The sequence below is a fragment of the Lithobates pipiens genome, unplaced genomic scaffold (assembly GCF_037356315.1).
Source record: "Lithobates pipiens isolate NorthernLeopardFrog02 unplaced genomic scaffold, aLitPip1_a1.2 Scaffold_3, whole genome shotgun sequence".
Lineage (NCBI taxonomy): Eukaryota > Metazoa > Chordata > Amphibia > Anura > Ranidae > Lithobates > Lithobates pipiens.
In genome coordinates, this window is record NW_027507790.1 from 15,330,627 (window position 1) to 15,345,580 (window position 14,954).

The 14,954-nt window shown below is 43.8% G+C and overlaps 1 protein-coding gene across 1 annotated transcript in view; it reads left to right on the forward strand.

The window, feature by feature from the left end:
* Nucleotides 1-14,954, forward strand: part of MYO1H (myosin IH) — a 125,901-nt gene that overhangs the window by 31,212 nt on the left and 79,735 nt on the right. Inside the window, exons 10-12 of the mRNA XM_077461469.1 lie at nt 4,219-4,338; nt 8,282-8,349; nt 10,642-10,747. Of these exons, the coding sequence (XP_077317595.1) occupies nt 4,219-4,338; nt 8,282-8,349; nt 10,642-10,747 (294 nt within the window). The remainder of the gene's footprint in view (nt 1-4,218; nt 4,339-8,281; nt 8,350-10,641; nt 10,748-14,954) is intronic.

Sequence of the window (14,954 nt, forward strand, 5' to 3'; positions counted from 1 at the left end):
TCAAAGTTTTAGTTAATACAGCAGATTAAAGGGGTTGTAAAGGCAGTGCTCACAATCACTGCCAGACCGTCTGCTAGGATAAGATGTAGTATACAGCGTATGTCATTTTTTAAAATTATTTTTCTAAATACCTTATTTCTCCTCACTAATCAGCGCTCACGTGACCGCCCATTGCTCTCTTCCTCCAAATGTATGTACTACAGAGGGAGGGGCCAAGATCTCTTTCTGAAGTCTGCCAGGCGGTCACATGACATCCCTCTGTAGTAGATACATCGGAGAAAGAGAGCGACGGGACTGATTAGTGAGGGGTAATAAGTTATTTAGAAGAAGAATTTAAAAAAACGTCATACACTGTATACTACATGTTATCCTAGCAGAGGGGTTGGCAGTGATTGTGAGCAGTATGTTTTATACTGCTTGTAACGGTGCTAGAAGAGGAGGGGAGGGGCGGCTCACATACGGAGCTGACAAGCAGGGAGGGGAGGAGGGATAGGATGGGGGTGAGCAGAGCTGTAGGATGAAAGAAGCACCTAAACTGACCACAGTGTCAGGGCTCAGCAGCCATGATAAACCACGGTCAATTTACAGGGGGAGGGCAGAACCAGGCAGGATCAGCCAGGTATTTTAGGTGATAGAAAGGGCCAAATTACACAGCACAAGCACTGTGCTGTATAAAATGCTTTAAAGGAACAGGATCCTTTTTTTTTCTTTTTTAGGGTAACAAACGCTAAGCTTTTTGATTTTTCTTCATCCAACATGTAGAAGGTTCTAACCTCACAGGGGTTTCTCAGCATTAGCCCTCATGCACATAGGACTTTATAACAATGAACAAAAATAATTCTCAACCACCTGGCTATTTGTTGTACAGTTCTTTCTATTTTCTGCCCAAAGTATAACTAAAGGCATTTGTTTTAGTTTTGAATAGTGTGGAGAGGGATTAGAACACCTGTCAGTTATTGCTGTCTTTGCCCCCATTAAAGTGGTTCTGCACCTTTAAAAAATAAAATAAAAGCCAGCAGTTACAAATATTGCAGCTGCTGACTTTTAATAAATTGACACTTACCTGTCCCAGGGTCCAGCGATGTCGGCGGCAGATGACGAGCAATCGCTCGTCTCTCTGCTGCCCCCGCCGCCATTCCCTGTCAGGGAATCGGGAAGTGAAGCATTGCGGCTTCACTGCCCGGTTCCCTACTGTGCATGCGCGTCTCTGCTGGTCCCCACTGTGTCCTGGGAACTGTGTGTTTCCCAGAACACAACGGGGTGGGCGGGGCATCTGCGGCAGTCTGCGGCGGTCTGTCCCGGAAGTGGGTGCAGATACCTGGATTATCCAGGTAACTGCACCCCCCTCCCCCCTGAAAGGTGCCGATTGTGGCACCGGAGGGGGGGAGGGATCAGATGAGCGGAACTTCCACTTCAGGGTGGAGGACCGCTTTAAGGAGATTCTTCATTTCTATTTCTCCTGTTTACCATTATCATTGAAAATGAAAGTAAAGAAAATCCCAAATTTTGGGTTGTCCCCAGAAAAGTAGGAGAATTTTTCCAATGGGGATACTACTTTGGATGACCTGGGGGTCTCCAAGGGATTTCCTTTAACTTCCTTTTTGACTATGAAACAGGAAGTGAAGAGAAATCTCTGAAATGGTACACAGATGGCGAAAAATAAAATCTGACAGGGGTTATAACTTTCCTTGCTCTATCCAAAGTGAAAAAAATTGCCTATAGTTCTACTTCTCTTGGTTTTCTTTCCGCGGTGCTGGTATCTCAACCGTGGGCACCTGGCTTCGACAGTTTGCTGCTTCACAGCCAGGTGCCCACTACGCTTGCGTGAGCTGCACTGCATACTGATCATTGTTCCACAGTCTTCTGGAACCTGTAACATGTCTGGAGTCAGGAGTTTTTCTCTGTATAACTCAGCAGTAGGTATGGGAAAAAGAGTGGGTAGCTCCAGGTCCAATATGGTGTATAGGAGAGAGAAAAGATGGAGGTCCAGATCATGAAGTATATTAAGACTAGGTATGTTTTATTAAAGAGCTGGATGTACTCACATTAAAAAATAAACAAACAAAGCACAGCACCACGAGTGGCAAGCTCGCAACCTGACGTGACTTCTGTACAGATAGGCATCGAAAGTGACGTCAGGTTGCAAGCTCACTGCTCGTGGTGCTGTGCTTTGTTTATTTTTTAATGTGAGTACATTCGGCTCTTTTTTATTAAAACGTACCTAGTCTTAATATACTTCATGATCTGGACCTCCATCTTTTCTCTCTCCTATACACCATATTAGACCTGAAGCTACCCACTCCTTTTCCCATACCTACTGCTGAGTTATACAGAGAAAAACTCCTACTGGTCTGTGGCAGAAACCCAGACTACCTTGGTCATCTTTACATTTCTCACGCCCTTACCTTACGGCAGTAAGGTAAGAGACCACCTTGCACAGAGGTGTAATTACACTGAAGAATTGAATCACCAAGTCACCAATAATAATTTTCTTTGGATCTGCACAAAGAGTCATTTGGAGTAGCACGTCACTACTCCAGCTCACCTTTATATGGACTTGCTTTATACGAGTAGCACTTTAATACCTACCTGTAGAATTACCTATGTGGACTTTTCCATCATTGTAACATTAGTTTACACTAAGTTTTTTTCACTATTGTCACTTTTACCACTTGCACTTTTATATTTATTAATTTATTGGATACTCTTTAGCACTGTGTGACTACTACTTAGGATTTTATTTGATATGCGTTTTATTGTATATTCACTATCACTATTTTAGCCAATACATAGAGCGCAACATCACTTATTGATTTTTAATCTATGTTTGTACAGGAGTCGCTCTACCGATTGACTTCTGTACTACCAGCCTGTTGGGAAATTTCCGCACGATCAGCACCACTGTCTATAACCGGCAGTGCTAGTCAGTGTATTCTGACGGAAGGGGGAACTCTCCTCACTGTCAGAATACAATACCTCAGCGGGAGTGTTTCCCCCCATCCATATCGAGTGTGTGTGGGGAAATCCAATTTTTTCTGTTTTTTCACCCACTGGTTGAACAAAAAAAAAATGATTCATCTATGGACTGCCTTAGCTCAGATACAAGGATCTGTTAAGACAGGGACTGCCTCTGTCCTTCCACAGTCTCCAGCTCTCCCTTGTCTGTCTGACTTGTTACACATCTGTTTATGCCAGACAAGCCTGTACACGTGCTTCCCACCTGTCAGCACTCTTGCAGCACACCTTGCACTGGCTGATTGCAACCTCAGCAGTTGTGAGTAGGATCCACCTGGCCCAAATCAGTTAACTCTCATGGGATGCCTGTTCTAATATTTTAGGGGCCCTTTCACTGCTAATGCAGGCTCTCTCTCTGTCATTTACTGCATTTTAACAATAGCTTATATCATAAATAACTGCAAAGCTGCTATAGCACCATTATGTGAAAAGCACCTGTAAACTGCTCTCTGTTGAGACAGATATTGAGGATCAATTATTAAGGCTATATTTGTACCGACGATTAAGCCCTGTTCAATTGCAGTGGCAGGAATCACCACAGGTATTCACTGACTGAATGCACAGCCACGAATAGCTGCGGTCGGTCACCAGCGACCTGTTGTTGAAGTGTACAGGGCTCAACAGCTGCAGCTAGTTGCTCACAGGTAGCTGAAACAGCTGCAGGAATCAGATTCCTGTTGCTGTCTTCAGCTCCGGCTAGGGTTGACAACTCATCCCTTTTAAAACCAAACACTTATTAGTTGCACAGGTTCTATGGCTGATTAAGTTGCTAATTAAACTCACTTAGTGCCTTATTTGCATTAAATTAGCCACAGGACTTGTATAAATAATATGTGTTTGGTCTTAAAGGGATGAGGTGGCAACCCTTCCACCAGCACTAGTTTCTTGTTCATATGTAGCCAAAGTGCATCCAGCAGCAATCACCGCAGGCTGTGCGGACAGCTGCAAACAGCTGTGGCCACCAGTGATCTGTCATTATACAGGCCTGGTGGCCACAGCTAGATGCTCACAGTAGAAGCAGGGATCAGAAGGTTCTTGCTGCTGCAATTTTCACTGGACTAATCACCTGTGCGAATGTAGCGTAAGAGTGTGTTTTTATTTTATTACAGCCAAGGCTGAGGCTTATGGAATTTGGCAATCTTGTGTTTTTTTTTTTTTAACTAAACTTAGGTTATTCAATTCTGCACATGCTTTTATATGCAGGTTCTGAGTCCTCTCAATTTAGAATTGGCATATTATGCCAGAGATGCCCTTGCCAAAGCTATGTATGGAAGATCCTTTAACTGGCTTGTCAATAAAATCAACGGGTCACTTGCAAATCAGGTAAATTTGCATGTAAACTAATTTTCTTTTTATAATCTTATGAAATTTTCTGTTTATCATTTTATAATCCTCTTGTTTATAATCTAGTAAAGCATGTTCAAAAATATAATGAATTACACCAGGCTAGGGGTGGAAATTAGACCTTTTTTTAATTAATTTGCAGAATCTATCTATAACATTTTTGCAGAAATTACAATAATGGGTTGAACTATTGGCCAGAGTGGCATTAAACTAAGCAATGTTTTCTTTAATTAATCATTTCTTTTTATATACCGTTTTGTATATGTTGCCTTTTTTTTTATATTCAATACATTTATATACTGCTCCACTAGAGGGAGTTCCTGGTCAGTGAGCCATGCACATCCGACCTATTTGATTGGGCTATTCGTTATCTAATGTCACAAACAGGGCCGTCTCAATAGCATCATGGGCCCCTGGGCAAAATAATGCACTGGGATCCCTACCAGACTGCCCCAATTTATGCACCTACTCTCAAGAATTAAAGTATAAATAATTATTAGAATTAAATGTATATTTATTAGTACTTTCAATAAAATTGATTGCGCGCACTGTGATCACAGAGTCAATGAGACTCAGGTGATCACAGATCGGAGTAAGGAGTCGATCCTGGCCCCTTACCACGTGATCAGCTGTTAGCCAATGACAGCTGATCATATGATGTAAACAGAAGATCGGGAATCATTTTTTCTTTCTCCTCACACTGACTGCTTGAGGAGAAAAAAAAACTGATTACCAGCTTCTGTGCAAGGGACATCAGTCCCGAAGAGGAAGAAGTGAAACCGACTTATCTGTGCCAACCAGTACCGCCTGGCAGTGCCCACAGTGCCACGGATCAGTGCCTACCAGTTCATAACAGTGCTAGAAATCAGTGCCACCTATTAATGCCCATGATTGCCATCTATCAATGCCCACTAGTGCCAGCCTACCATTGTCGATCAGTGCCCATCACTGCCACCTTTCAGTGCCACCTATTAGTGCCCTTCAGTGCCACCTATCAATGCCTTTCAGTGCTGCCCACCAGTGCCACCTCTCAGTGCCCACCAGTGCCACCTATCAGTGCCCACCAGTTCCGCCTTACCAGTGCCCATCAGTTCCGCCTTACCAGTGCCCATCAATGCAGCTTATCAGTGCCCATTAGTGCAGCCTATCAGTGCCCATGAGTGCAGCCTCATCAGCGTACATCAATGAAGGAGAAAAATTACCTGTTTGCAAAATTGATTAACAAAATATAAAATGATTTTGTATTTTTTTAAACATTTTTCGGTCATTTAAAATGTTTTAGCAAAAAATAAAAACCCAGAGGTGATCAAAAACCACCAAAAGAAAGCTCTATTTGTGGGAAAAAATTAGGGGGTTTAGGTGCCCTGTAAGCAAGTGGTTAAGCAATAAGAAAACATGCCATAAATCAAAGACTAATCAACACAAAGGGCACAGTACAGGTGGCAGGTGGGGAGGCAGAAAGGCATAGTACAGGGGGCCGGTAGGCACAATACTGGGATCATAAGGGCACAGTACAGGTTCCAGGATGCTGCCTAAAAAATGTGATTGTCCTGGCAAATTCAGAACAGTTGGCAAGTACAATGCAATGCAAGATTACCATGGGCCCCCCAAGCACCCGGGGCCCCTGGGCAGTGTCGCCCATGCAGTAAAGTGGTTGTAAACTGTCCCCCACAACTTTGTCCCATGTAAATGAGCATAAAAAACCCTAATGAACACTGCTTGTAGATATCTCCTTACTTGCTTTGTATTGTTGTAATCCTTTTTGTTCTTAATGCCGCGTACACACGATCAAATTGTCCGGCGTAATTTGTCCGCCGAAACGCATTTCACCGGACAATTCGATCATGTGTGGGCTTCAGCAGACTTTTCCAGCGTAAAGTCCGGCGGACTTAGAAAGTATTTTTGCAGTCCAATTTTTCCACCGGACTTGGGTTTCAGCGGACAATACATTCGTCAGTATGCTAGTCCGGCAGACTAAGAATGAGGCATGCTCAGAAGCAAGTACGAAAAGGAAGCTATTGGCTACTGGCTATTGAACTTCCTTTTTCTAGTCCCGTCGTACGTGCTGTACGTCATTGCTCTAGCAAACGCCGGACTTTCTGTGTGTCCGTGTGTGGCCAAGTCCGTTCGGTAGAAAGTCCGCCAGACTATCCGCCGGATTGTTTGCTGGACTAAGTACGCCGGACAATTCACTCGTGTGTACGCGGCATTAGAATGACGTCACTGAGCCCAGATCTCCCCTGATTTACAGCACACTCTCTATGTGCTTATCTATCTGTTATCAGGACTTCCTACTACACACTATTGAAATCCCAGGAGACTTCATAATCACTCAGAGCTTCCTCCTACACCCCATGTGACCATGTGACATCACATGCAGTGTAAAGCAGGGCATGGGACAGCATTACTGGAGTCTTATCAGCTTAAGCTGATAAGACTCACATAGGCAAACACTAGATAGTCAGCACAAGTAAATACTATGAAATAAAACAAGTCAGCTATGAACAGGGAGCAGGGTTGCCATAGAAACGATGGATTGAGAAGGAGGCTTGGTTAACTGTACAGGAAGGGCTCAATGTAAGGGCGGAAATACACTCTACTGTGGACTCAGAAAACAATACTTAAGATGGCGCTGCCTAACTCCTTGAAACAAGTTTTTTAAAGTTTCTTTAAACAGTAATATGCAATTTGGGCTGGATTACAGTGGGTATAGTTTGATAATTACTTACTATAATGGCCTAAATGAAAAGAAGCATCAGAGTGGGAGAGTTTACTTCCTCTTTAAGACAGCTTTGGTCACAAATATTTTTCAGGAAACCTGCCCTCTCTTTGATTTAAAAAAAACTGTTGGAGATAATTACTGCTATATTCTCTTCTTCTTCTTCCTTCTTCTGTTCTTCCGATGTTGATACAATGCTCTCTCCCGATGTAATGCTGTGGGCACGCTGCGCGACGACTTATATAGGCATAAGGGGCGGGGTCACCAGGTGATGACACCCAGTGACCCCGCCTCTTATGACGTCACAGTCCCGGGGCATGCTGGGACTGTGAACTCATAAGGGCCGGGGTCCCCGGGTGTCATCACCCGGTGACCCTGCCCCTTATGCCTATATAAGTCGTTGCACACCGTGTCCACGGCATTACAGCGGGAGAGAGCATCGTGTCAACATCGGGAGGAAAGAAGAAGGAAGAAAAGAAGAAGACGGCGATGGCAACGATGATGGCGACGACGAAGGAGAAAGCCGGCCTGGTACGGTTCAGGAGGGGGGCCTCTCGCTCGTCCCCACTCCCTTTCCTGACCGACCAGGCTGCCTGCTCGGATAAGGGTCTGTAAGGAATTTGGGGGACCCCACACTGTTTTTTCGGCTTAGGGGGTTCCCCTTAAAATCCATAGCAGGCAACAGGGCTGGCAAGGTGTCAATCTCACCGATGAAAGCTTCCCTTTCTAGTCCCGTCGTACCTGGAGTCACGTTCAAAATGAAAGGACGGGCAAGTTTGTTCATTTTTAAAGTCCGTCAGACCTAGTCTGCTAGAAAGTCCGTTCATGTGTACGCGGGTCAGCTGGTTCGGAAGGTCCGTCGGACCTCTGCAGAAAGTCCGATAAGAAGACCGTTGGACCTAGCCCATCGAACCTAGTCCGTCGAAATGTCCGCGGCATTAGGCCACAGGATAGCAGACAATGGTTCCTGTGTGAATATAAACAACCCTGTGCTTCAGACCTACACTGAAGCAGGCAATGCGGCCTGTTGTGCATCATGTTGAGCACCAGGGACTCATGCATGCCAAAGGCCCCTTATTTTCATGAATACATGTGAGAAGTCTGTATTTTCATTATTTCATTATTCGTTAATTGATCTGTAGTAAAGACTGACTGTATTACTAACTGTATTACTAACGTCTGTAAACTTGTACTGTTTAACAGGAGCCACCTAAGAAAACTGTTATTGGACTTTTAGATATTTATGGCTTTGAAGTATTTGAATCAAACAGGTAACACTCCACTCTTGGATAACTCTAACACTGCCCATAAATTACTTTATTCTGCCCAGATAGTAGGGATGACCCATACACCCCTCCCCCCCTCGGTTCGGTTCGCACCAGAACCTGCGAACAGACCTAAAATTTGTGTGAACTTTAGAACCCTATTAAAGTCTATGGGACGAAATCAAAAGTGCTAATTTTAAAGTCTAATATGCAAGTTATTGCCCTAAAAAGAGTTTGGGGACATGTATCAATACAAAAAAAAACTGACGTTTTTTCAGAAGCACTGATTTTAATAATGCTTAAAGTGAAACAATAAAAGTGTAATATTCCTTTAAATTTCATACCTGGGGGGTGTGTATAGTATGCCTATAAAGGGGCACATGTTTCCCGTGCTTAGAACTTTTCTTGCACAAAGTGTAATTTCTGCAGGAAAAAAAGTAATTTAAAAGCAGTCGCGGCTATAATGAATTGTCGGCTCCCCGTAATACAGAGAACAGTCATTGAAAGTCAGTGATAAAAAAAAAAAAAATGCACAGGGTTCCCCCCAAATTCAATTACCAGGCCCTTCAGGTCTGGTATGGATATTAAGGGGAACCCCACTTCAAATTTAAAAAAAATAACGTGGGGTTCCCCCAAATAAAAAAAAAAATGGCATGGAGTTCCCACCAAAAATCCATACCAGACCCTTTATCCGATCACGCAATCTGGCAGGCCGCAGGAAAAGAGGGGGGGATGAGAGAGCGCCCCCCCCTGAACCGTACCAGGCCACATGCCCTCAACATTGGGAGGATGCTTTGGGGGTCTGTGACCCCTCAAAGCACCATGCCCCCATGTTGATGGGGACAAGGGCCTCATCCCCACAACCCTGGCCGGTGGTTGTGGGGGTCTGCGGGTGGGGGGCTTATCAGAATCTGCCGGGATTCTTGCTGTGTCTCCGGTGGAGACAGGATGCGCTGAGCTGGACGTCATCGGGAGAGATCACCCATCATTGGACCCCGGAGAGATGATCACCCATTGCTGGATTCTGATAAGCCCCCTGCCCACAGACCCCCCACAACCACCGGCCAGGGTTGTGGGGATGAGGCCCTTGTCCCCATCAACATGGGGTCATGATGCTTTGAGGGGTCATAGACCCCCAAAGCATCCTCCCAATGTTGAAGATATGTGGCCTGGTACGGTTCAGGAGGGGGCGCTCTCTCGTCCCCCCTCTTTTCCTGCGGCCTGCCAGGTTGCGTGCTCGGATAATGGGTCTGGTATGTATATTTGGGGGAAACCCCACGTCATTTTTTTTTATTTGATGCGGAGTTCCCCTTAATATCCATACCAGACCTGAAGGGCCTGGTAATTAAATTTGGGGAGAACCCCAAGCTTTTTTTTTTTTTTTAATGCTTTTCTTCAGCAGGGACAGGGAGGCTGGTCAGAGTGGATGGGAAGATGGATGGAGCCAAATACAGAACAACCATAGAAGAAAATCTGTTAGAGTCTGCAAAAGATTTTAGACTGGGGCAGAGGTTCACCTTCCAGCAGGACAACAACCCTAAACATACAGCCAGAGCTACAATGAAATGGTTTAGATCAAAGCATATTCATGTGCTAGAATGGCCCAGTCAAAGTCCAGACCTAAATCCAATTGAGAATCTGTGGCAAAACTTGAAAATTGCTTTTCACAGTTGCTCTCCATCCAATCTGACAGAGCTTGAGCTATTTTACAAAGAAGAATGTGACAGAAAAATGTCACTCTCTAGATGTGCACAGCTGGTAGAGACATTCCCAAAAAGAGTTGCAGCTGTAATTGCATTGAAAGCTGGTTCTACAAAGTATTGACTCGGGGGACTGAATACAAATGCACACCACACACATATTTATTTGTAAAAAATTTGGAAAACCATTTATTATTTTCAAAATTATTTGCCACTTCGTGTTGGTCTATCACATAAAATTCCAATAAAATATATTTATGTTTTTGGTTGTAGCATGGCAAAATGTGGAAAATTTCAAGAGGTGTGAATACTTTTTCAAGGCACTGTACATCAGACTACCTCCAATCTTTCACGTTTAGATCCCAAAAAAAAAAAAACAGAAAAAAGACGCAGACTTCTATTAAAGTTTTACATAAAACATTCTTTGTTTTCACATATTCCCTATTTTAGCCAAAAAAGAAAACAGAAATTTGGCTTTAGATATAGTTTACTTAAGTTAGGATTTTAAAAGGTCTCACAGAACCATTGTAGAGTTTTGATTTTTTTGGAAGCTTTTTTTATTTCTAATCAAACAGTAATTGTGTATCTTTGTTTGTAGCTTTGAACAGTTTTGCATTAATTATTGTAATGAGAAACTTCAGCAACTCTTCATTTCTATGACACTCAAGACAGAGCAAGAGGAATATGAAACAGAGGGAATTGAGGTATTGCAAATCATTGATTAATTTCTAAAAAACAAGATGTTCCCTGTATACTGGTGTTTTAGGGCTCATTCAGATGGGTGTTGACACCCATCTTGAGTGCTGAGCTGAGGAGAGGGAAACTGGGGTGTCATAACCGCCCTTCGTTTTTTGTTTTTTTTGTTTTGTTTTGCATTTTTGATGTTTGTTTGTTTTGACTGTTTGATGTTATTAAATGAAAATAGGATTTTTATAACAGCTTACCTGAAAAATCCTTTTCTTGGAGTACATCACGGGACACAGCGCCACAGTAATTACTGTATGGGTTGTATAGGCACCTTTAGGTAATGGACACGGGCACACTTTAGACAGGAAGTTTAGCTCCCTATATAACCCCTCTCCTTACTGGGAGCACCTCAGTTTTGTAGAAAAGCAATACGCATGTAATCAGAAAGAGGGGAGGGACTTCTGTGTCCTGTGATGTACTCCAAGAAAAGGGATTTTACAGGTAAGCTGTTATTAAAATCCTATTTTCTTTATCGTACATCACGGAACACAGAGCCACAGTAATTACTGTATGGGATGTCCAAGAGCAATGCTATCTGAGGGGGGGGAGACACAAACAAAAGTAGGGTGCAATCAGACCTGAGGACCTATACTGCTGCCTGCAGCACCCTGCGCCCAAAGGCAATATCCTCATATCTTCTTACATCCACCTGATAGAATCTGGTGAATGTATGGACTGAAGACCAAGTTGTGGCCTTGCAGATTTGAGCCATGGACGCTCGGTGATGAACTGCTCATAAAGCATTAACAGACCTGGTGGAGTGCGCTTTGATTTGAAAAGGTGGAACTTTCCTCTTCAAACCATAAGCTTGAATAATTACTTGCCAAATCCACGTAGCAATAGTAGATTTCAAAGCTGCCTGTCCCTTTCTAGGACCTTCAGGCAACACAAACAAAACATCCATTTTCTGAATCTGAGCAGTCGCCTCCAAATAGATTTTGATTGCTCTCACTATATACAGAGAATATAGTGACTTTTCTTCCATAGAACAGGGTTCTGGAAAAAATGAAGGTAGAACAATATCCTGGTTTAGATGAAAATCTGAAACCACCTTCAGCTGAAAGCTAGGATGAGGACACAATACTAATCTATCCTTATAAATAATTTAAATATGGCTCTTTACAAGAATAAGTAGCTAATTCTGATACCCTTCTTACAGAAGATATGGCTACTAGAAAAACTAGCTTCCTTGTCAAAAGGACCAAGGGAATATGTTGTATTGGGTCTGTAAAGGCTGTTTCTGTAATGCCCACAAAACTAAATTCAAGTCCCAAGGGTGTAGGGGTGACCTAACCGGTGGATTAAGCCGCGTTACCCCCTGTACGAAGCTACAGACCAAAGAATGTGAAGTGGTCATTGAAACAATACCAATAAGGCTGAGACCTGGCCTTTGATAGTACTCAAGGCCAGCGTCATATCTAACGCCATTTGTAGAAAGGCAAGGATTCTACCTATGACATACTTTCTGGGATTCCAACCCCTGGATTCACACTAGGAAACATATGCCTTCCAGACTCTAGGTCCAGGATCCACCATCTTTGGCATATAGCCAGGAAGATGTAGGGGTGAAGAGACCATCCCCCTGGAAACAACTGCTGGTGACTTAGGAAGTCCGCCTGCCAATTCTCTACCCCTGGAATGAAGATTGTCGATATGCATGGCACATGCTTTTCTGCCCAGGTTAGGATATGGTTTACCTCTCCCTGGGCTGCACGATTTCTGGTGCTCCGTTGGTGATTGATATAAGCCACTGCTGTGGCATTGTTGGATTGGATCCTGTCAGGACAACCCCACAACCTGAATGTCCAGGCCTTTAGGGCTAGGTACGCTGCCCGAATCTCTAGAATGTTGATGGACAAGGTCCTTTTGGTTCTGGACCATTTCCCTATGACAGTCATCTCTTCTTTTACAAATATTTTATTGAAAGTTAAGCATAACATATCAATACAGACATGTGACTAAGGCCGCGTACACACGAGAGGATTGTCCGTCCAACTAAGTCCGTCAGACAATCCGACAGACAGTCCGTCCTACTTTTGAATGAACGGACTTGACCACACACGATGAACAGACAGTCCGCTGAAAGCTTGCGCGATGACGTGTACAGCACAAACGACGGGACTAGAAATACGACGTCCAATACACTGCAATGCAACCTTCGGCCGTGTAAATCCTTTCTGAGCATGCGCCATACTTAGTCCGTCCAACTAGCCTACTCACGAGCGGACTGTTCGCTGAAACCAAAGTTGGACGGACTGTATTACGGAAATTCCGAAAGACTTAGTCCGCCAGACTGTCCGCTGAAAAAGTCCGCTGAAGCCCGCACACGAGCGGACTGTCCGCTGAAACACGTTTCAGCGGACTAAGTTGGACGGACAATCCTCTCGTGTGTACGCGGCCTGAGACATCAGAGACAGTCATCTCTTCTAGGACTGTTCCCCAACCCAAAAGGCATCTGTTGTTACCACCTTCCAGGTAACTGTTAAGAATTGTTTCCCCTTCCGCAGATTCTCGGGTATCAACCACCAACTGAGACTCTGGTGCACTATTGGCAACAAACGCATGGGAAAATCTAGTGCCTGGACCTTCTTGTTCCAGGCAGACAGGATACTGTTTTGCAGCAGTCTCGAATGAAACTGACCATAGTGAACCACTTCGAATGAACCCACAATCTTTCCCAACAACCTCATGCAAAGGCGATTAGAAGGACCCTTCTTTGCCCTGACCACCTGAACCAGCTCCTTTATGGCGCTGATCTTTGCCTGGGTTAAAAACACCCTCTTCTGCATTGTATCTATAACCAGACCCAAGTACTCTAGTCTTCTTACTGACTTTAAAGAAGATTTCTCTAGGTTGAGGACCCAACCTAGGTATTCCAGGTAGTTGACCAAGGTGACCAAGCTATGGTCTAAGCGGGCTACCAACCGTCTATCAAGAGCAGGTTGTCTAGGTAAGTTATAATCGTTAAACCTTGGGCCCTTAATCTTGCCAGAGAAGGGGCTAGGACCTTTGTAAACACCTGAGGTGCAGTAGCTAGACCAAAAGGCAGAGCTACAAACTGAAAATGAAGTTTTTCCACTTTGAAACGCAAATATTTCTGATGAGCAGGGAAAAATAGATACATGCAGGTATGCATCTGTGATGTCGATTGATGCCAGAAGTTCTCCTCCTTGTAGGATGGAGACTACTGATCGGATTGATTCCATGTGAAAGAATTTTCAGGAACCGGTTTAGATCCTTGAGAACTAGAATGGGTCTGACATCTCCATTTGGTTTTGGCACCGTGAAAAGGTTTGAATAAAACCCCAAACCCTGCTCTTCTATGGGGACCACCATGATAACTTTCTGCAGTAAAAGCTAACGCTTGAAGGAGAGACTTTTTCTCTGGATCTTTGTGAACATTTAACCTGGGGAAACAAGGAGCTGGGAATTCTCAGACGGATGTTCAGAGGCATTTGAAACGCCAAATGCCTGTAACAGCTTGTAAACACGGTAACTCGCATTTAGTTTATAGGCATTTTTAATTTTTTACTATTTTCAAAAATAAAATAAAAAACTCTTCTAAGCGTAAACACGTAAAAACTGAGGTTTTTAAATGTCGGTTACTATCGGCAAGTTAAATAGTTCAGGAAAGCTTTTAAAATGTCCCATGTACATTAAGCCTTTGGCCTCATGCACACAGAACGTTTATTTAACTCTCCTAGAAGCCAACAGTGTTTTTGCAGAAAAAAATACCTGGAGCTTGTAAAAGTGTCTTAAGCTTTTACAAGCTTTTAGGAGCTTTTGGGCTCATGCGCACAGGATGTTTTTACAGCTACTGTTAGGGGAGTTTGACTTTTTTTTTAACTGCCTCTAAAAGCCCCTCCATGTTAGCCTATGACCCCTTTTACACTGGGACATTTTTCAGGTGCTTTTAGGCTAAAAATAGCGCCTAAAAAAAGCCTCCCCCTGCAGAGCCTGAGTGCTTTCACACTGGGGTGGTGTGCTTGCAGGATGTTAGAAAAAGTCCTGCAAGCAGCATCATTTGGGCGGTGGGGGAGTGGTATATACACCGCTCTTTCACCGCCCCTGCCCATTGAAATCAATGGACAGCACTTTTGCAGCGGCGCTTTGCGGGCGCTTTTAACCCTTTATTTGGCCACTAGCATTGGTTAAAAGCACCCC